We start from the raw sequence: 24,124 nt of genomic DNA, 5'->3' as shown, positions 1-24,124 counted from the left end.
CGGTGTAAGCTCTTGCACTTTTTGGAATTTCAATTACTTTGGAATTATAATACCCCTAGCTCATTTTTCAATATTTGCCGAAAGGAGTATTGCAATATGTTCAGCTCACGAGCCATTTTTCGGCCACTGCGACGCTGGTTTCGATCAAGTCGCTTCTTTACTGTTCGAAACATTTCTGTTGATGTTGCTATTTTCTTTCGTCCACTTCCTTGACGTCGGATTACGATACCAGTATCACGGTAACGAGCGATGGACGATACACAAAATATTTATTCACATTTAAATGCTGGAGTACTCTAACGATAGCCACTTCTGGTTTTCCAGCCAAATACAAAGAAATCGCACTATTATGCTTGAATTCCGTCACGAAAAACTTTTTTCTGGAAAATTCTCACCAAAATGCTTCTGTACGCTTGTAAACAAGATAACGAGCTGTCATTGGAATAATTTTAACAGCTGTCGGACGAGTTGCTTGGAAATGACAGCTGTCTGAAGTTGGTTGCAGTTTTTTCATCTCACCCTGTATAGGCCTGGAAATCTGAAATTTGGTAGTTGGCTCACTTTTTGTGAGTTGGGGTTGATTTATGGAGGTGGACTTTAAAGATCGTATCAAAAAGTACGAAAATGCAAAATGATAGACAATTATTGGATATCTGAAATTCGGAATGAGGGTCCTTGATGTTGCATATGAACTGTACTAAATGTTATAAAATTTTTACAATTTGGTTTTGTGTGAATGAAAAAAGATGGAATATTAAAATTCACTACTGGAAAGGGTCTTTCTGGATGTATGTAAAACAAGTGTACGAAAAGTACCAAATGGAATAAAACTTCTGATATAGGGGTAACTTTGAGTTAGACTTGTGAAAGTTTTCTAAAAACGCATGCTATAGGGTGTACGAAAAGTATTGAATTCGGCAAGGAGATTAAGAACAGAACTGGAAATATAAATGTTTGTGTTGGGATCACTGTGAGTGTGTAACTTTTATATAAGTAGGTCTACAAAAAGTACTAAGAGGCACTTAAGAGCTAGAATTGCGAATTTCGGTATTGAAATCACTTTGAAAATTGAAAAACATATTCATCTTTCACAAAGGAAGAAATATGTCAAAAAATACTGAATATGGCTATGCGAAGACGTGAATTTGTATTTTCTGTCATAGGAAGTAGTACCCACAGCATACTGCAAACTACAAATTCCGAATTTGAAATAATTTTGGTGAAAAGTGTGGCTTAAATCGTCAGAATACCTTATATATGGGGGTGCAATTAAATGGGGTTTGGACCCATATGTACAGTTCGCTGCATGAATGTTTGTTTACAGCAAATTCGGTTTGAAACTGTGACTAAACACCCAATAAAAACGTAAATCTCTCGGGAACTATACCAAAACATGTTTTTTATACAATACAATCCTGCGGGCCTAAAATATATTTGAGTACATTTTTTTAACCTACATAATTTTGTTCGGCTGGTAGAGTGATTTCCACAAAACGGCACACAGGCAGATGGATGGACATCGCTTATTCGAAATAGAACTTTTTTTATATAAACTAAAATGCATATTTCGAGGTGTTATAGATGGAATGACAAACTTAATATACGATCCTCAGTACGGTATAGGGTATAAAAATGTGATTCGAAATGAACTGAAATTTAAGGACATTAGTAAGTCTTTTGTTTTGAAATGTTTAAAAATTATTTTGCCAAACTCTTGGCAAACAGTCGTCTAACAGTTATGTCTCGAATTTATGCCAAAATCGAAATAACTTTTTAGATTGAACTCCTTATAATTTGTTAAATATTTTCCCTCCATCTCAAACTGCCCATTGTAGTGTACCTTCTAGCATTTACTTGCACATCTATCGATTTATTACTTACCACTTTCGCCAACGATATTAGAAAAATTCCTTATAGGCTTATTATGTCGTCTACTGCTGACAAACAATTTCTAAATGTCGCAAAAAGAACGCCACACTCCCCTCCTTCGCCAGCAATGCAGTTCGATGTGCTGTTCTCTTTCTTTTTTCTATTTTGTGTTACAATAATATTTTGTAAAGTGCTTAACAAGAACGCACTTATGAAGAACATACGCGTTTACATGTTCGGTGACACCAACCCCTTTTGCACTGAAGTTTTATTAAAAATAGCTAGCGATAAAAAAAAGAAAATAGGAACGGGAATGACAATAATAACCCTTATATCTTCTTGGCTGACAATGATAGAGGGTAGTGTCTAGTGTAATTAAGATTTGATTCTTATAGTAAGAAGAATGATGAAGGGGGTTAGATGAAATTTTTATGAAGCGTCTAAATGATAAATTCTTTTAGATGGAAGTAACACGAAACCAAAAAAAAAAACGAGGGAGAGTGGTGGTGGGAAATCTTGAGAAATTAATCATTGGGGACTGAATTCAATGAATTATTGGGTTCTAGTTCCGATTGTAATTAGTCATTTTGCAACTAATCGATAATGGGGAATATCTTGAATGCGAAAAGCCGATATGCTTTTGCATTTACAATCATAGAAGAGGTTCATATTACATTTCAAACTACTAAAACATATTTTTAATAGACGCCAATGTATCAGGGTCGACGAAACTGTTAGACGAATATTCCAGAAAGTGGACTAGACACATTTTAAACAACACAGCACTACAAGTTCCTGTAAAGTCCCTTAAGACCCGAAACTGTGTTAGACATTAATGTTCTCTGGGAGGCGGGAACCGCTGTGGTTTCTGCAAAAAGGAGTTGGTTTTAGAAAACTGTACTAAGTTAAGGGCCGTACTAAAGTGTGTACTATATGGTTTTGGGTTAACGGATGCAGCTGGGAAATAGAAATGTTGGTCTTGGGATCACTGCAGTGGGGTAGGGTTAAAATAATGAGGTGGTTTTAAAAATACGTACTACCAGCATAGGAAGAGCAGGAAGCGATACTTAATTTGGTGTGGGAAAGACTAAAAATTATTCCAGTGACAGCTCAGTATATTTACAGGCCTTCAAAAGCATTTTGGTGAGAATTTTGCAGAAAAAAAGTTATTCATGATGGAATTCAAGCGTGATAGTGTGATTTCTTTATATTTGGCTGGAAAACCACAAGTGGCTATCGTTAGGGCACTCCAGCATTTAAATGTGAATAAATCTTTTGTGTCTCATACCATCGCTCTTTACCGAAGGAAGTGGACGGAAGAAAACAGCAATATCAGGAGAAATGGTTCGAAAAGTAAAGAAGCGACTTGATCGAAACCGCATCGTAGTGGCCGAAAAATGGCTCGTAAGCTAAACATATCGCAATATTCCATACGGTAAATATTGAAAATGAGCTCGGGATAAAGCCAAAGAAATTCCAAAAAAGTGCAAGAACTTACACCGCAACAGAAAGAAAATAGACTCAAAAGAGCTAAAGAGTTGCTTCGCTTGGCCGAAAGTAGAGAACTGCCGAATTTGGTTTTCTCTGATGAGAAAACATTCGTTGTCCAGCAGTTTGTAAACAAAAAAAAATTATAGTGTTTACTTGCCAACGAAGCCAGCTGAAAATGTCCAAGGTCAGCGATCAAAATGTTTGCGTACCCAATGCTTTAATACACCCTCCAAAATATTTTCGCGATAATATTCGGCATATATTCTGATGCCACGGTCGATTAATATGAGCGAAGAGCGGCCACACCATCACCATGGCCGGCGCTTGAGTTCTGATGGCCAACCGAAGGTTCACATTTTCAGCTGACCTCTTTGGCAAGTAAGCACGATCATTGTGTTTGTTTACAAATTGCTGGACAACGAGTGTTTTCTCATCGGAGAAAACCAAATTCGGCAGTTCACCACTTTCGGCCTAGCGAAGCAACTCTTTAGCTCTTTTGAGTCTATTTTCTTTCTGTTGCGGTGTAAGTTCTTGCACTTTTTGGAATTTCAAAGGCTTTACCACGAGCTCATTTTTCAATATTTGCCGAAAGGAATATTGCGATATGTTCAGCTCACGAGCCATTTTTTGGCCACTGCGTCGCGGGTTTCGATGAAGTCGCTTCTTTAATTTTCGAACCATTTCTGCTGATGTTGCTGTTTTCTTCCGTCCGCTTCCTTGACACAAAAGATTTATTCACATTTAAATGCTGGAGTTCTCTAACGATAGCCACTTGTGGTTTTCCAGACAAATATAAAGAAATCACACTATTACGCTTGAATTCCATCATGGTACAATAAAAAGGTAAGGTAGAGCTAACAGCTGATTACAATTTTTTTCTAAGTGTGCCCGACTTCTGCCAATTTTGTGTATGTATTTATTGTTTTGAAAAATGAAAAAAAAAAAAAATATTTTCACAACCAATGATTGAGACACATGAATTGCGGCTCGCGCATTAGATCTATTAACCAGTAGAGCCATGAAATTGAAAGATTGAACAGTTAGGATCATATTTCTGAGAGAAAAATCCAGACATTTTATTCATTTTTCGCGCTATTTAGCTAAATTTAGAAATGAGTAAAAATATGAAAAAAAATGAAAACAATAATTTTGAATGAGTTTGACAGGAAGAGGGCATAGCCTCAGGGCTGTATCTTTGTGGTTTTACGAAGCTGTTCTACCTCCTTATTCTGCCATGAATTCCATCACGAATAACTTCTTTTCTGGAAATTCTCACCAAAATGCTTTTGTATGCTTGTAAGCAATATAATGAGCTGTCACTGGAATAATTTTAACAGTAGTCGGACTACTGGCTTAGAAATGACAGCACTCTGAAGTTGGTTGCAGTTTTTACATCTCACCCCCGTATACTTCGTTTCAATAACTACGAAGTCAATTTTGTTTCGTTTAACGTTTTTATATCCTAAATTGTCATTTTTCATAAAAACCTAGTACGAGAAAAATGTAAAGGACGAATTAAATAGAAGAGTTCTGGAAAAATAACTGTCATTGTTAAGATGATTTTCATAACAAATTCACTTACATATGTCTCTCGCCACAAAGGTGCGAAATCAAAGAAAACCCCAAACGAATGTCTGTCATTTATTTTTGCACAGTAGTGGGGGGAGTGGAAGAATGTCAATGGAGAAAACCCCAAAAAAGAAATTGACTTCTTACGAAATGCTGTCATCTTCATATGTTACAATGATTAAATGTTTTACTTCCGTTTCCGCTTGACGCGTGTATGTCATTTAGGTTTCAGTTGTTCGTTTTTTTCCATAAAGTCAACATATTCATATTTAAATTGCATATGTTCATAGAGGCACTCGCACGCATACTAACACATTTGCTTACTCACGTCTGATAAGATGTGTTTCGAGCAGTTGTTGTTGTTTGACGCTTAGCAAAGTCCTTCTCTCTCTCTCTGTGTGTGTGATGCTGTGCATGCATGCGTTAAGTGGCATGTCTGGCGTTACGTTACGTTGCCAAGAATTGGCATTTGCAATGATGAAAAGGATGTCTCTCATATTTTCCCACCACTACTTTGCCATTGCCTTTTGAAATTTTCCTCAAGGTTTACCATGAAAATTGTTTTTCTATTACTTTACGATTTGCGATTTGTTGTCTAGCAGTTTTTTTTCCTATGACGCCACATTGTTAGTTTAGACAATTCCTGCGAGCGCTGCAGGGTAGAAGGGTTGTTGTGTTTCCTGTGTTAAAGTTTTGCAATAGCTGCTTCTCTCCTTTTCCCCACTCCTTTCTTTGTTGTTATTGGTCTACTGTTTATGTTAACAGGTTTTGTGTTTTGTTTTTGGATTATGTTCTTAAACCGAATGACAAATTGAATAGAAATGTTTCCTACAAAAATATGAAGCTATCGACGAATAATGCTCTAGGGTATCACTGCATATTGGAACATTGAATCCTTTGTGGTAAAATGAATATTTGAAGAATAGTGGAAAAACAAAAATATTTTTACAAGAATATTGCTGGAGGAAAGTTGGCGAAATCATGCATTATGTGGAAATAGATTCTTCAAAAGGTAATTTGTAGTATTTCCAGTCACATTGTTACAAACATGACTGGACGGCATTCATATTCCTTTTTAAGCGTTACAAGCCCTTAAGACTTTCAGAATTTAATAAGAATAGAAGTCTAAACGAAGTATAGTAGATTGAATATAACATTCTCTATACTACATACAAGCATTGAGGATGTTTTTCCCCAATATTTATATTAAACTGATTTGAGATGAACAAATGGGAAACATGGATCCTCTTCATTTGGTAATAAACAGAACATCATCAGCACACAATTATATGTCCATCTAGCATAGTGTGTCCTCGTGTCTTTCCGTCCGTGAAAGTCACTCAAGCTTCCGAACGAAATCAAATAGGTCAAGACCGTAGAAATTTTGGTATTGAAAATGGCCCACTTTTTATATAAATAACTAGGTCCACGTTTGAATGTAGCCCCCATATTACAGTACTGATTTAAGACGTTTGGGGTGTTTTAGTTACCAGTACGTAGACAACGTTCTTTCAAAAGAACTGTTCATATAGGTCCAAGTTTTGGTATAGTTCCCATATAGTTCCACATAATTAACAAATTGTTTCAAATTTTGTATTTGGAGGTCGCAATGGGTACTATAATAGATAATTCCCTGTTTAGGTCCACCTCTTCGCTCATATAACGGTACTTCTTGATTTTCGGGATTTTGATAATTTCAGCCACACTTTTTATCGGGATTTTTTTTTTTTTTTTTTTTTTTGAAATATCGTGTGGGTATTTCCACCTATGCAAAAACTTGCCTATACAGGTCCACATTTTCGTAGAACTCCCACATAACTTCACATAACGATATTCAGTATTTTTCAAATTCTATATTTGGAGTTAATTATGTAGATCTCCATTCTACTGTATCATCTGATTTCCGGCATTTTCATAATTGTAGCTGTATTTTTGAATTGTATTTTATTGAATTTTGTAATATCCTTCCGAATGGTAGAATGTTGGATTTTCTACTTAGTTTCTCTTATTTTGGAGAATTTTTTCTTATAAATTCTAAAATGAAAAACAATTTGAGATAAGAGTCTTTGATGGAGTGCAGGATAGATGTACCAATGGGTTTTTGGAACCTCGAACTTTAAGTTTACGCAAAGTTTAAAATGGTACTTCTAAAATGGTACCAAAAAAACTGAAATTTGAAAATGTGTACTAAGTGTGTGAACTGTACTAAATGGACTAAATTTAGAAAAAAAAAGCGAAATTCGGAAATTTGTACTACAAGTGTACAAAAAGTACTGAATGGTAATATAGTGGTATTGGCTGAAGGGATAGAGATAAAATTCTGAAATTTGATGTTTATATTACTGATAGTGTCTGCGTGTTGAGACTTGGCGATGGATTACTAATGCGTCTTATATTTGCACGTAAATTTCTAAATGTTACTAATACCGAAATGAGATGTATTGGAAATGTGTACAAAATTTGTTCGAAAAGTACTAAATTCGGTATAGGGTAAATCAAAAAGTGGTATGGACATCAAAAAGTGGAAAATGCCACTAAATGTGCAGACTACTGTTATTTCTAAGCCACTTGTCCGACAGCAGTTAAAATTACTCCAGTGACAGCTCATTATATTGTTTACAAGCGTACAAAAGCATTTCGGTGAGAATTTTCCAGAAAAAACGTTGTTCGTGATGGAATTCAAGCGTGATAGTGTGATTTCTTTATATTTGGCCGGAAAACCACAAGTGGCTATCGTTAGAGCACTCCAACATTTAAATGTGAATAAATCTTTTCTGTCTTGTACCATCGTTCGTTACCGTGATTCTGGTAGCGGAGCCCGATATCAAGGATTTGGGGGGAAGGAAACAGCAACATCAGGTGAAATGGTTCGAAAAGTAAAGAAATGACTTGATCGAAACCCGCGTCGCAGTGGCCGAAAAATGGCTGAACATATCGCAACATTCCATTCGGCAAATATTGAAAAATAAGCTGGGGTAAAGCCATTGTAATTCCAAAAAGTGCAAGAACTTAAACCGCAGCAGAAAGAAAATAGACTCAAAAGAGCTAAAGAGTTGCTTCGCTTGGCAGAAGGTGGTGAACTGCCGAATTTGGTTTTCTCCGATGCCAAGCAGTTTGTAAACAAATAAAATGATCGTGTTTACTTGCCAAAGAGGTCATCTGAAAATGTGCACCCTCGGTTGGCCACTAGAACTTAAGCGCCGGCCATGGTGATGGCGTGAGCCGCCATAACAGCCGATGGTCGCTCTTCGTTCATATAAATCGCCCACAGCATCAGAATAAATGCTGAATATTATCGCGAAAATATTCTGGAGGGTGTATTAAAGCCTTGGGCACGCAAACATTTTGGCCGCAGACCTTGTACATTCCAAAAGGACTCAGCACCATCGCACTCAGAACGCGCCACTTAAGAGTGGTTACATAATGAGGGTCCTCGCTTCATTTCCAGCCCACAATGGCCACCAAAATCTTCGGTTACCAATCCGTTGGACTATTGTGTTTGGAGTATTTTGGAAAGCAAGTTGGCACCAAAAATACCAAAGTGTCGATCACCTCAAGCAAGCGCTTCGCCGGGACTGGGTCAAAATACCGTAATTCGTGCAAAGGCCGTAATTCGTGCAAAGTGGAAAATCGAAATTGAAAAATCTAAACTTATTCTAAAATTTGATGCTATTTCCGACATTTCTTGTTTTCAATCAATAAAATATAAGAAAAAAAATGTGAAAATTGTGGCGTTTGACATTGTTGCAGTTGCTTTTTTTTCTCACCCTGTAATTATTAAAAAAGTTGCCCAACTCCACACCTGACATAGCACTATTACAAATATTGGGTTTTGCAAAGTATGCACCAAATTGGATAATCCTTTCTGGTTCTATACGTAAGTTACGTTCAGTGAACATTGGTCCTTTTGTGGGGGAGGTACCAGATGGAGTGAACCGATATTGCCCATCTCCGAACTCGGTCTAAGTTGGAGAATAATATGACGATGTACCAAGTTTGGATCAAACGGATTCTTCCTTCAAGAGTTATCGTGCGCACCAGTCAGAAAGACGGACGGACACCGCTTGATCGAATCCGAATGTTTTGAATCGGATTTGGTCCATGTCATGCTTATACATTGACCATCATTTACATTTTTGTCATTTATGTAAAGCTAGTAATATGGCAGTACAACAATGTTAAATTTTTTATTTAAGTGTTTAAAATTACGTCACATTACTGGAGCCAAAGTGTTCTTCAGACACAAATGCAAAATGGGAAACATTCCGGTACAACCCCCCATTTACCTGCAAATCTCAAACACGTCTGTATTTAATATCTATTTTACTTGAGGTTTTATAAATAAATAAATAAATAAATAAATTATCACGTGGAGAGAATGCCGTCTCTTAAGTTCCTACTCCCCCACATTCATTGCATTGCCTCCATCAAACATGGGTCATAAAATTTCAAATTTTATGTAGCATTTGTGCTAATCACAGACCATCATAAAATACACCTTTATGATTTTGATTTCGGTTGCACAGAATGTGACTTGGTGTTTGGCATTTGCTTGCCATTTGCTAATTAAATAAATTATTCACTATGAAATGGAGACTATGGATTTTCTATTCAATTATCCCATACTAAGGAGAGGTACATTTGTAGAGATTTTAAGGCATATTTTACGACACCAACACAAACTCACAAGAAAACCTAAGCATTTCCCTTAAGTCCCATAATCAAAACACCCAGCCATTTAAGGTTAAAACATTTAAAACTCCCCTTTTTTCCATGCACAATGCCAATGAAGAGTGAGCAAGGGGGAGCTTTAGAGGCAGCCAAATACAAATTCCAATTCAAAACTCGTAAACTATACGAAGAAACCGAAACAAAAAAAGCAGCATAAGAGGAAACTAGTGACAGTGCATTTATTTATGCAACAATAACAATAACAACAGCAACAACAACCTCAATAGCAAACAGGGAAGCAACAAACTAATGCATCCCACGAGACTAGTCCATCCATACAGGTTTCGACATGGAATTGGCAAATGTTTGGAAATTGAAGGAAGAGGGGGAATTGCCTGAGACGACGATGATGACGACGACAACAACGAGAATCTCAACCCAACTAAAGACGCAGACAATGCCACGGGGTAAGGTAAGAATTTGTGGGGTTTGTATTTCGATTTTGTTAAAATTCCCTGTGGCCCAGAAGACACAACCCTAAAAAGCCAATATAACGTTAATTTTATAGTTTAACTTTGTGTGTGTGTGTGTGCGGGAGTGTGTAAGTCTCTTTGGCGTTGTATGTAAGTGTATGTGCACCCCAAATGTCTGCTCTGGCTGATTCCTTGCTACTCCAGCGTAACATTGAAAGACTGCTGCGGTCTGTGTGTGTGTCTTTGCCTCAGTGCACTTTGTTGCACTGATGGTGGTGTTTAGGTCGCAGTGTCACCGGCAGTAGATCTTCTTTTAGGAAAGTGTTGTTAATACCACCCAATCTATTAAAAATGGAGAATATGTTTACACCAAAACACACAGTAGCTTCATCTGATGGGTACTCTATATATTGTTTTTTTTTTTTTTTTTGGTGTGTTGTGATATATTATGCATATTCATTGAAAGGGTGGCAAAGTGGCATGATAAATAACTTGGTGAAATGTTATTTTGAGATTATATATAGCGTGAGCTGCAAAAGATGGGCCTATTTTAATACCCTACGCCACATCGTGGTACAAGGTGTCATGTCTTTGTGCATTTGTTTGCAACATGCAGAAGGAAACGAAACTGATCCATAGCTACTCTTAAGGATCCTCATAGAGTCCATTTATTCATTCGATTTCACGTTTAATCTGCATCAAAAGTTTAACGTGGCCCATTTTCAATCCTACAGACATAGTATAATTTGAGTAAAATTTTATCAACCTACTTCATTTTGTTCGGAAGCTAGAGTGATTTCCACAGACAGAAGGACAGGCGTATAGGCGGACATCGACATAGAATTTTATGCTGATCAAGAATATATATATTTTGTGGGGTCTAAAATGTATGTTTCGAGGTGTTACAAACCGAATGAAAAACTTAACATACCCTGGTATGTGGAGGTATAAAAATTTATGGAAGGATCAATGGATCTATGTTTGTAGAATTTACTAAAGATCTTCCGTCTATAGAGAACATATGGAAGATCTTCAAACTGTCAAACAGTCTGTCCGTCTGAACATATTAATGTATCACGCAATATATCGCAACTATGGCTCTAGCCTCACGAAGTTTAACATGGAGGTGTGATTTAGGTCAGATAAAAGTCTGTTGTTGGGGAAGATTACGCCTTTTCAGAATGGCGTTTGCAAAAAGAGAAAAAACTAATAAAAAGATTCTAACAATAATGTCAATATTTATATGTGTTGGGGGTATTATAAGTTTGATTGGGCCAAAAATTATGTAACACCTCGAAATATTGGTTTTCACATAGGAAAGTACATAGCTCGCCGAGCTGAGTCGATCTAGCTATGTATATCCGTCCGTCCGTCTGTCCATGTTAATTTGAATCACTCTACAGGTCGAAATAATGGCCCGATCTTCACGAAATTTAGAATGGAGGTGGGGTCTGGGCCAGAATAGAACCCTATTGCTTTTTGAGATGATCGCATAATATTTAAGGGTTGAAATGGACCAAAAACTGAAAAATTTGCTGATTTTGCAGTTGCTCTACCGGTCGCAGTTATAGACCAATCGACGCGGAAGTTAGCATGGGGCTAGAGCTTAGCGCTGGCCAGAAGTCTTCGAATTTTGATGGTCATCGGGTAATATTTAGTGGGTGAAATAGACCATAGCATTTGTGTTAAATAAAAGTCACATTTTCCATTAAACCGCGAATATCTTTAATCCCGTCGAAATCACAATAGATAAAGGGCTCAATTCTGACCGTTACGTAGATGCCGATAGTAAATATATCTGATATATATCGGGAAATATATACAATGTAAATACACAATGGAAGGGGATGTTAGCTAGAATGCATATATCTCAAAAATGGCTGAACCGATTTCGACAAATTTTGTCAATTCAGAATGCCCACATAGAAATGTGCCAATAATGGTATTATTATAGATTTTGTAGTATTTTATTAAATTCTTTTATTTTTTCCTATTTTTATCGCATGCGATTTTTTCAATTTGACTTATAATATTGAAGTATACATTTTGTATACATTTTGTAAAATTTTTTCACTTTACAACACGGGTTGGGGTTATTATATACAGATTGCAATTATCGTCCGATCTTCACGAATATTTTTCACAAGGGTAGGGTGAGGCTCAGAAGAGCCATTGTTTTCAAGGATGGGCGCAATATATTTAGGGGTTGAAATGGACCAAAAACTGAAAAATTTCCTGATTTTGCAGTTGCTCTACAGGTCGCAATTATGGACCAATCGAAGCGGATCTTAGCATGGGGCTAGAGCTTAGGTGTGGCTAGAAGTCTTCCAATTTTGATGGTAATCGGGTAATATTTAGTGGGTGAAATAGACCATAAGATTTGTGTGAAATAAAAGTCAAAATTCCCATTAAACCGCGAATATTTTTAATCCCGCCGAAATCACAAATAGACCAACAGGTCAATTCTGACCGTTACGTCGATGCCGATAGTAAATATATCGGATATATATAACGAAATATATACCATGTATATATACAAAGGAAGGGGATGTTAGATAGAATGCTTATATCTCAAGAATGGCTGGACCGATTTTGACAAATTTTGTCAATTCAGAATGCCCTCTTGGTATAAAAGTATAAATTCTAAAAAAAAAACGCATAAAAAGATGTCAATAATGATGTTTATATATGTTTTGTAGTATTTTGTGACATTTTTTCATATTTTTTATCGCATGCGATTTTTTCAATGTGACTTATAATATTGAAGTGTATATTTTGTAATATTTTTTCACATTACAACACCGGTTGGGGCTGTTATATACAGATTGCAATTAATGTCCGATGCTCACGAAAATTTTCAAAAGGGTAAGGCTCAGAAGGGATAGGCCTATTGGTTTTAAAGATGTCCGCAATATATTTAGGAGTTGAAGTGGACCAACAAATAAAAATGTTCCTGATTTTGCAGTCGTTATAAAGGCTTTTTATACCCTACAACACTATGTGTTGGGGGTATTATAAGTTTGATTGGGCCAAAAATTATGTAACATCTCGAAATATTGGTTTCCCACATAGGAAAGTATATATGGATCTTCCTAGCTCGCCGAGCTGAGTCGATCTAGCTATGTATGTCCGTCCGTCCGTCTGTCCGTCCGTCCATGTTAATTTGTAAACACTCTACAGGCCGCAATTATGGCCCGATCTTCACGAAATTTAGAATGTAGGTGGGGTTGAGGTCAGAATAGAACCCTATTTCTTTAGGAGATGATCGCCAAATGTTTAGGGGTTGAAATGGACCAAATACTGAAAAAATGTCGGATTTTGCAGTAGCTATACAGGTCGCAATTATAGACCAATCGATTTCTCATATAGCTAGAGTTTAGGGCAGGGAAGAAGCCTACCAATTTTGGTGGTCATCGGATAATATTTAGCGGGTAAAATAGACCATATCTTTAGTGTTGAAAAAATTCAAAAGTTTTCATTAAACCGCGAATATTTTAAATTCCGGCTAAATCACAAAGCCATGACAAGGCTACTTCTGATCTTTACATTGATGTTAACATCCAACAAATCGGATATATAGCAAAATATGTGCGATATATGTGTCTATCAAAGAGGATATGCTTGAAAGATCTCTTATATGTCGAGAACGGCTGAACTGATTTCGACAGTTCTCATTAATTCAGAATGGCCTCTTGGCAGGAAAGGAAAAACTTCTAAAAAAATCGCATAAAAATATCTCTCTATAGATGAAAATATTGATTTTGTAAATTTTCTCATATTTTTTCAATTTTGTCATATTTTTGGCACATTTTCATTTTGAATTAAACATTTGGTAATATTTCTACAGCTAACAAAACTAAGTAGTTAGGATATCAGGATATCATATACAGATCGCATTTATGGCCCGATCCTTACGAAATTTTGCATGGGGATAAGATGAGGGTCAGAATAGAAGCCTACTCTTTTTGGAGATGATCGCCATATATATAGGGGTTGAAATGGACCAAAAAACTGCAAAATGTGTCAACAGGTCGTAATTATTGCCCGATCCTGACGCACATTTGGATGGGGGGTTACCGGACATTGCAAAAGCCAAGCAGTTTTGGATGGCCATCCCAAAAATATTCAATGTGTGAAATTGTTTGCCAACTTTTGTAGACAAAATACGAAAATGTCCATTCCGGTGACTTTTTGGGGCCTCTTGCTTTTGGAGATGATCGCAAAATATTTAGGCATTCAAATGTACCAAAAACAGAATAAAATTCCTGATCACAAAGTTGAAGCCAATCGACCCGCCTGAGAAGAGAGTTAAGGACAGGGGAGAATTCTTGCATTTTTGATGACCATTGGATTATATTCTATATTTTAGGATGACCATTGGATTATATTCTATATTTTATATAAACCACAACAACTAACAGCACGACGCACTATGTCGCGAGTTCATACAAACGGCGGCCAAAAATAGAAAGAGTTGTCGTAGGTGGATGAAATTTTGTACAGATGCTTATTATTGGGCTAAAAAGCAAATTACAAAAATTTGGATAGATTGGACCAAAATTCGGTATACCTCCCATATATAGGGTCTTCCAAATTTCACTCTTTTAGCCTATAAAATCGTTAATATTCAACCAAATTTGATGAAAATTGGCATGTAACTTCTAATTGGGCCTGTAAAACAGTTGACAAAAAATTGGATTGATCGGACCATGATTTGGTATACCTCCCATACAATGGGTCTTGAAAAATTCTCTCTTTTGGGATATAAAAACGAATGTATTAACCCAAATTCGACGAAAATCTGCAGTTTACTTCTAATTTGGGCTATAAAACAAGTGACAAAAAATTGAATTGATCGGACCATGATTTGGTATACCTCCCATACAATGGGGCTTGAAAATTTCGATTTGTTGGCCTATGAAATCGTATGTATTCAACCATATTAAATGAATATTTGCATTTTACTTCTTATTTAGTGAAATATTAAAATTGTCTGTAGGTTTACGTTTCAGAGTATTTTATATTACAAAACCCTCTTTTCAATAAAACACGTTTTATTCGTATTTAATTTTTATTAATAACATAAGCTTTGAAATACACTATTCACTACATACCTCACTGCAATCATCAGATTCATCTTCTGAACATATTTCCGGAATATTTAAGTTATTTTCTTCACAAATATATGATTTAATGTCTTCCATGTTATAATTTCGGGCCAATATATTATGACTGTTCAAGGATATTACAGGGTCCGATTGTAGTATCAAATACTGAATTAAATCCCTATTTGACTCGACTCTACCACATTTTCGGGTGTGTTTCAAACGGTTGCTCCTAATTATTTTATGGCATGACTCGATAGCCTCTTCCGAAAGCAGTCCAAGAGGGGATGTACTGTACCTTACATATCCAATGCCATGAACTAAAATTTTATGCACCGTGACTGGCATGTAATACCAAGAGTATAAGTCGATGTAAAGTTGCCATGTATCTTTAAGAAGCTTATGAAATAAATTTATATTTATAAATCTCCCACAAGACAAAATCCGCAAAATGAGGGAAAAATTGTAAATTAATCTTCTGTCGACCCCGGTAATATCTGCCGCTACTTCAATGTTTGAAAAAAAACGTCGAGCTGTATTTCCATCATTTGATGTCCCGTAGCCCGGTTTTATTTTGTCGACAAGAAGACCTAGATTTGTTTTTAATGCTCTTCGTATCCTGATTTTATTTTCATTCACTAATATTGTGTTTCTACTATCAATTCGCCATGTCTTGACAGGTAGTTTATATGCAATATGAACAATGCACTCAAAAAACTTAATCCAGGCGTGTAAACTAGATATACCGTTCCTATAACACTCTTCGTTGACTTCTCTTTGGTATATAGATTCATCATTCATTTGTGAAGGCTTGGCGCCACATAAAACACAGGTTGCACAACTTTTATTGCCATACAATACATTTAATACAGCTCCGTCAATCATTGTTAGTTTCATGCGATGAGAAATCATAATTTCATAACTGTTATCAATGTATACACAAGCATCCAAATCTGCTATTTCTTTCTCTATGTTTTCTTTGACTTCATTTATAGTCTGTGAATTTTCCTTTGTAAAAAGTATTTTAATAGGTCTACATAGCCTTGAAGATGAGTGCCTGTCGTTCTGCCACAAGACATTTTCGTTTGTATGATCTAAAATACGCAAGGGCACAAATGAAGAAACGAACATAAATTCATCTGTTGCGTCTTCGTTTCGAAATTTTTGTTTATAGAGGCTATGACCACTGCTGCCATCAAATCCCCATTTACATTCTAAAGTTATATTATTTTTCGGACAAATTTGTAGTTTAGTTAGAATGCTCTTCGCGGTATTATCCAAAAGTGTTTGTAGAGGTACATTCATTGATGTTTCCGTCACTTCTATATTTTCTGGAATCAATTTTTTCTTAGCTTCTGCTATAGCATAATACGATGGGAAACAATTTTTATGTATAGCATTTACAGCATTTCTCATCATGTTATACTGTCTAACTGATAAATCCATATCCACGTAGAGCGCCAATGCTTTTTCCACTGAAATAATGTCCGTTTCCTTTACATTCGAAAATCTTTTTGCAGCTGTTGTTATGATGTCCGCCGAAGTAGATGCAACAAGTTCACCTACACGTCGCCTTTTTGTTCTACATGAACTTTCCTCAAAGTTAATGCGTGGTCGACCTCTTGATGTAGACTTATCAGGTTCCTAAATATTTAAAAGTTTTTAAATAATTGGTTTAATAAAAATAATCTTCAAATGTACCGAATCAAATTTAAACGTATCCATAAGAAACCAATCTTTTAAGACCATTTCTACTTTATCCCTCTTTCGATAGTATTTTTTCCACGTAGAAGACAATTTGTAGCAAATATTTTTAACCTTTATGTGTTCTTCGCCCGTCATTTTCCTTCCAATTCGATCCTCAATAAATTCTTTAAGTTTTGCCAGAACATATGACATACTTTGATCCTTTACTTCTAACCATTCCAAAAATATGTCACAGTTTTTTAAAGAGGTGGTCACTAAAAAAAGCAAATAACTCTTAGGACCGCAGGTTTCCGCAGCTAATTTTTTTATAGGTTAAAAATACATACTTTTCACAACTAAAATCAACAAAAATGTAGACTAAACTTTTTTAACCTTTTTTTTCTACTCCACTAATTTCAAGATTTGCTTTACAAAATAGATGAACTAAGTACAACAGGTGTTTGTAACTGTAAACACCATATGATCACTATTTACACCCAAACAAAGGTGAAGCCAAGTTTTTGACATCCCAAGTAACTAAAATAAACACTTTTTTTATAACCGTTACTTTTAATATTCAAATTTTTGAACATATGAAAAAAGTGTCAATTTTCCGAAAAAAATAGAAAAATGCCGATTGCCAAAAACTATCAGATTTGAACCCTCGTACAGGCAAAACTACTTGACGTATCACTACCAAAATTCATATTATTCCTAACTGGAATGTTTTCTATCAATTCTCATCAATAAATTTGTGCTCTTATGTACTTGGTTTTTACCATTTTTGGCCGCGGTCGTGACACTGTGCGACGGAGTGCGTAAATATTGAGCAAATGTCCCTGGTAAAAAATGCAAAGGGTAATATCTGGGCAGATTCAAAAGCGGAATCTTCCGAAATAGATTTGGACATAAGGAGGCTTCTAATATATTGTAGTGTTGTAGGGTATCACATGGTCGGCCCCGCACGACCATAGCCTTTGCTTACTTGTTTTTTTTTTTTACAAAATACTACAAAATCTATATCTATCTACATACATTTTGCAATTTTATGCGATTTTTTTAGATTTTATTCTTTTATGTCAAGAGGGCATTCTAAATTGACAAAATTTGTCAAAATCGGTGCAGCCATTCTTGAGATATAAGCCTTCCAGCTAACATCCCCTTCCTTTGTATATACACATTGTACATATTTCGCTTTATATATCCGAAATATTTACTATCGGCATCTACGTAACGGTCAGAATTCACCTGTTCGTCTATTTGTGATTTCGCCGGTATTAAAAATATTCGCGGTTTAATGGAAAATTTTACTTTTATTTAACACAAATGTTGTGGCCTATTTAACCCCTAAATATTACCCGATGACCATCAAAATAACACATAGTGTTGTAGGGTATAAATATGACCAAAATACCTTTAATCTTTTTGGAACAGTTATATGGGGGACACACAGATGGACACGATTAACTCGACATATAATCTTATGCTGATCAAGAAAATATATATAGTTTAAAGGGCTGGTTGCAAACGGAATGACAAAATTAATATATTCTCCATACTATGGTGGTGGGTGTAAAAACAGTTTTGGTACGATTACCAATTTGCTAGGACTTATCTGTTTTTGTTCATTACCTGTGGTACTATAAAGAAACTTATACGATTTTTGTAATGCAATGATTGGTTCGCTGTATCTAGTAATTTCACGGTTCTGCTTCTTCTTGATCGCTGACAAACAATAATTCAACCATTTGATTGTCTTAAAAATGATCATAGTCAAAGGCGATTCGAGTTGTACAATATTTGACATATTTTTTACTTTTCTTACCTTTGTAGTAGAAAATACATGATTTATACTATTATTTTACCTCGTCAAACCACCAGTGACCCTCATTCCGTAAATATCAAAACACAGCACTAAGTACTTTTAATTCGAATTGTTTCTTATCTCACCTTTACATACCAGTTTTTATCCACACACAGAATTTGCAAACTTATTGTTCTATAAGATTCACCTGACCATCAATATGTCATTTAGATATATAAAAATCCTCCCCCTCTGAACTAGGTGAACCCACCACATAACCTTATTAAAATTGCCTAACCATAATTTTTATCACACCATACTGGCAAATAGACCCTTTGTACATCTGTTAGATTTTTTACACATGGCAACTTCTACCCCTCTCCAACTTCGCCATTACCAGCGCATTTGTAATGAAATTGTGTTGCAATATATTTTCGTTACAGAAACAAACTCGTATTTTACTATTACTGCATATCAAGTGAAAGAGATACAATTTTTGTTGCTGCTGCTGTTGTTGTTGTTGCTACCTTCCACCTTGCGTTTGCTCTCACATTGTTGTGTATGTGTGTATTTCCACTTCCGCTCTATTTACTTCCACCTTGTGAAACGGATGTTTCTCCGTTTGGTGCGTACGTTTTTCGGCACTAAATGTCATCTCAAGGGAAATAAAAAGTTACAAAACATTGAGTGACTGACTGCGTTTGATGTCATTTAAAAGCGACATAAAGCCAAAATAACCGAAACAAACGACAAACGAAAAAAGAATACTGGAAGGAATTGTAACAGATGAGAAAACTGCTTAGAATGCAATGTGGTTTAGAATGATTTGGTGTGGATCATAGAAAAATTATGTACTTTTTTGTGAATGATATAAGCTCCAGAGGACGAAATTAGCAAAAGAAATGGGGTCCTAAGAATTCAATTGTAGGATTGAATGCGTCATCAAGGCCCGAGCGAAACTGTTAGAGTTTAAAATTTGTTTAAATTTTATGTGAAGTACATGGGCACAAATGAAATCTTTCTGTTTTAGTACCAAAAATTGCAAATTAAAACTAATTAATACTTTAATTTATTTCCAAAACATAAAGAATGGCGTTTAAATTGGGGAATATTTTCTACATTCGATTTCAATTAAGAAATGGGATGGTTTTTTTCAAAGGATTCCAAATCTTTACCAAGGAAAGTTTTAATTTGACCTGGCGGTCAATGTGAGGTTACATTTTTTTAATGAAGACAATTTAGTATATTTTGAATACGTAGTCCCAATTGGAGTTTTAAAATTTCTACAGTTCCAATAAGAGTTTTCATTAATTTTTCTCAAAAAATAGATATGGCGCCCAATCTGGGATTCCCTTTTAAATGTACTTTTAAAGATTATTGAAAACTGAACTTTTTGGCACCAAAAAAGGCAAAGAGTTTAGAAAAAGGTGTAAGAAGTTTTGTATGAGAAATGTATACTGCATTGCAGAATTGGCTACCAAATGCAATTCTGAATGTCTCTGCGAAGAGTAATCGGCCTAAAAAATTTACTAGAAATTACACTTAACACTGTAGCTGTGCTGTAGTCTATTAGAAACCAAAAATCCAACTTTTTGCCAATAAATAATAGGAGTAGTATAGCTATAGCAAGAATTCTAAATGTGGTTGTATTTGAAATAGGCAATAAAACGAAAGTAAACGTTATGAGGGCAAATTTGTTGTCCCAGGTACCAAAAATAATTTACAAAATATCAGTCACTTAGCTGACAGATATATACCCTCAGCATATGATTTGATGCAAGTTTTGTTTATTTTTTCAATTTTTATAGGGATGATATGATAGAAGATGACTGAAAATCTCAGACTTTACTTTGAAGTCAGATTTTATACGTCCTGAAACTGAGAAATGGGACAGTTACATTTGTTACTTAGCAAAGGAATGTACTCTTGGGAAGCATATCATAAGTTATCATAAAGAGAGATATTTTAGCTTTAGTCATGTTGTCAAAACTGGTCTAAACGTCTCACGTCTAAACATCTCATATCGGATAAAGATATATATGGGAGCTATATCCTAATCTAAAAAGATCTCGATAAAATTTGAAAGAGATATTTTTGAGCAGTAACTGATGTCCGGTACCAAATATCTTTCTCCTGCAGTGCATATTACGCATTTGAGAGACTTAAAACTCCAAATCGTATGAAACATATATATGGGAGCTATAGCTATATCTGAACGGATTTTCATTAACATGATTAACTTGCTGCTAGACTGAATTCGGTGGGATGCACCGAAATACAGGTCATTTGGACTTATATTGGCCATTTGGTGTAAATTTAACCCGAAATCGGTTGTAGACATATGGGAGCTATATCTTTAAAGGACTAAATACGCCGAAGCATTTGTATCTTTTAAATTCGGACATGTATTGCCTTTTGGTGCACAATTAATTTGAAATCGTACAAAAATATTTATGGGAGCTATATCCAAATCGGAACCGATTTCCATAAAATCGGAACCGATTCCATACAATTTGGCAAAGATATTTCTGAGCGGTATTTGATATATTTCCCTGAATATCGTTGTTACAGAGTGCATATTACGGCTGTGGGTAACAAATATAACAAATCGGATGAACAATATATATGGTAGCTATAGCTATATCTGAACCGATCTTCACCAAATTTGGCATACTACCTTCTAGACTCAATTTGGTCGTATGTGCCAAATTCCATCCCATTTGGGCAAATATTAGACGTTTGGTGCACAATAAATGTAAATCGGACGAAGTTATATATTGGAGTTATATCCAAATCTGAACCGATCTGGATAAAATTTAGCAAAGGTATTTCTGAGCTGCATTTGATATATTTCCCCAAATATTGTTGTTGCAGAGTGCGTATTACGGCTGCGGAGGGCAAAAATAACAAATCGGATGGACAATATATATGGGAGCTATAGCTATATCTGAACCGATTTCGATTAAATTTCGATTATTTTTGATTATTTTCAGGCCTAATTTGGTTGTATGTGCAAAATTCCATACTATTGATATTACACGTTTGGTGCACAATAAAAGGCAAATCGGACGAAAATATATATGGGAGCTATATCTAAATCTGATCCGATTATCACCAATTTCAATTATGCCAAACAAATATTGTTTGCAAAATTTCATCTCAATCGGATAATAAATGCGACCTGTATTTTGTTCACAAGAATACATGACGTACTGACATGCATAAATCGACTCAGAAAGTAATTCTATGAAGATCCTCAAAAGTAACTATGGGTATATCTCGTTTCCTTCTCCATATTGCAAACAAATGCACAAAGACATAATAAATTACCACTATGTGGTGTAGGGTATAACAATTAATTGTCTTACAAACGAACTATGCTTGCTAGTCATTGAATTTTATTTACCCGAGGTCGGTCCGAAATTGGTGAGACTGCACTAATATCCCTCCCCAATTAACTATGGATATCCATTCTGTCCGACTTCGGTTCGAAAGTCCGCGTAAACTCCAAACTTTCACCCGACCCTTTTGTTCGACAACACGTCAACCACTTCATATAGCTTTCGGTCAGAAGTCGGACCGAATTCGAATCCGAAATCGGAAGATTCTTACGACTTTCGGTTCGGAGCCGGACCGAACTCGGTCAGTTTGGTTCGCTGGGTTCAGACAAGTTCGCTTCAATAGACGCATTGGAAGACAGCATTGAAGCATTTATTATTGAGATACCGGCCCAAAGGGTTAGAAGGAGTATATCAAAATTGGACTAAGCGGATAGACCATTTGAAGTGCAGTTGCGGTCAACATTTTCATGAAAAAATCTTCAAAGACTAAATTATATAGCCTAGCAATATTTCATGATTTTTTTTTAATTTTTTATTTTATTTTATTTTTTTTTTTTTTTGAGAATCACTCTTTTTTTATGAATTCTAGTGAAATCGGTAGGAAAAAAACGGACAGAGAGACAATCAGACAGACAGTCACTCCAGAAGATATATACTTTGTATGGTCAGATGTGATTATTTCCTGGAGTTACAAATTAAGAACGTTAATATAGCCTCCAGAATATTTTAGAGGGCATAAAATACTGTATTTTGGAATGGGAAGACCTTCGAATGTCTTCGATGTATATTTAAGTAAGTGACTTCCTGAATATGATTTTTTTTTTTAATAAAGGTATGTTAATCACATTTAAACCACAGTGAATTGCGCAAATACATTGATTTACTAAACACATCCATAACATTAACTGCACATCATTGTGTGTGAGTGTGTGACTGTGCATCATACAAACATAGCAGACGCATTCGTACCAGCGACACCTTCATACCGAAGTGATACCAGACCACAATATTTTGTTGCAAAATAAAGGAGAGTCGGAAAAAAAAACATTCACCAAGAAATTGTACAATTTCCCTCAAGTGTGTTTGTGAGCGTGGTGCCTTCCCGTTTTCCGAAAGGAGAAAAATTACAGTTTAATGTAAATATTTGCTCAACACACTAACATTTACAAATCCATAGTCTTGTTTAACCGCAATAAACTGGCTACATGTATACTATGTACATATGCAACTACAACATGTGTAGATATGTACATACGTTCACTAATGCATAATTCAAATAAATGTGGACGTATGTATGTTTGGTGTAGTACTCTCACCTATTTGCTGACGGTAGTACACACACGCTCACCTTCTCGCGTATGAGAGATGTCATCTGTGGTGGATGGATGAGTTGCCCCATTCTGAGTGTTTGCAATCAAATTGTTCGCTCCTTCCTCTTTAACCATTTCCACCTGCCGGTTGGACGGACTTACGAAACTGATGCCAATACCGGTGTTCATTCCTATATTCCCAATGTTTAAATATTCATGAAGAAGTCCTTAACGTGGTGCAATTAAAGTATGACAGCTACAAAAAAGATCGCAAACTGCTCACAGAAGTTACTTTTGCTGTTGACTTGAAGTGGAAGGGGATGCGTTTTACGACAATGGTCTGGACTTTATGTGGTCTATAAAATGTAAATAAGACGACGAGAAAAGAAGAAAAGACAACTGTTTGTGATTTTTAATTGTTTCAAATTTGATGAACCTCAAGTACACACAGGCACACATTTACTGACAATGGAGAACGGATTTGAAAATGTCAAAATTGACTTAGTGGATGGAGTGTTGGGAAATTGTTTTTGTTACTGATTAAAAAGTTTGCAAAAGGTGAAAACAATGTAGACAAGGGGTTAAGTTGTAATAGATACCATATAGCCTACGAAGTTTGGGTAGTGAAGGTGGAGTTATGTTTACTTAGAGGTTAGGGTTAGAGAATCAGTTCACAGTTTGCTGCTTTGTTTGCAATCGCCCTACTATCTAAGCGATTTAAAGATAATAGGTCGATAACGTTAGGAAGATTGGGCTATGTTGGACAAAAAACTCTAGATTAATAATTTAAAAAGTAGTAAAAAGC

General features: G+C 35.6%; 1 protein-coding gene across 1 annotated transcript in view; it reads right to left on the bottom strand.

Moving 5' to 3' along the window:
- The window catches only part of LOC131801426 (uncharacterized), a 34,060-nt gene extending 16,434 nt beyond the window's left edge, over window positions 1–17,626 (bottom strand). The window contains exons 1-3 of the mRNA XM_059120195.1: window positions 17,212–17,626; window positions 16,880–17,139; window positions 15,925–16,822 (exon numbers count right to left, since the gene is read on the bottom strand). Of these exons, the coding sequence (XP_058976178.1) occupies window positions 15,925–16,822; window positions 16,880–17,139; window position 17,212 (1,159 nt within the window). The 5' untranslated portion in view covers window positions 17,213–17,626. The remainder of the gene's footprint in view (window positions 1–15,924; window positions 16,823–16,879; window positions 17,140–17,211) is intronic.
- Between the last annotated feature and the right edge of the window lie 6,498 nt (window positions 17,627–24,124).

The sequence above is a fragment of the Musca domestica genome, unplaced genomic scaffold (assembly GCF_030504385.1).
Source record: "Musca domestica strain aabys unplaced genomic scaffold, Musca_domestica.polishedcontigs.V.1.1 16, whole genome shotgun sequence".
NCBI lineage: Eukaryota > Metazoa > Arthropoda > Insecta > Diptera > Muscidae > Musca > Musca domestica.
The sequence above is the reverse complement of the archived record's forward strand: the minus strand, read 5'-3'. Positions and strand labels throughout refer to the sequence as shown.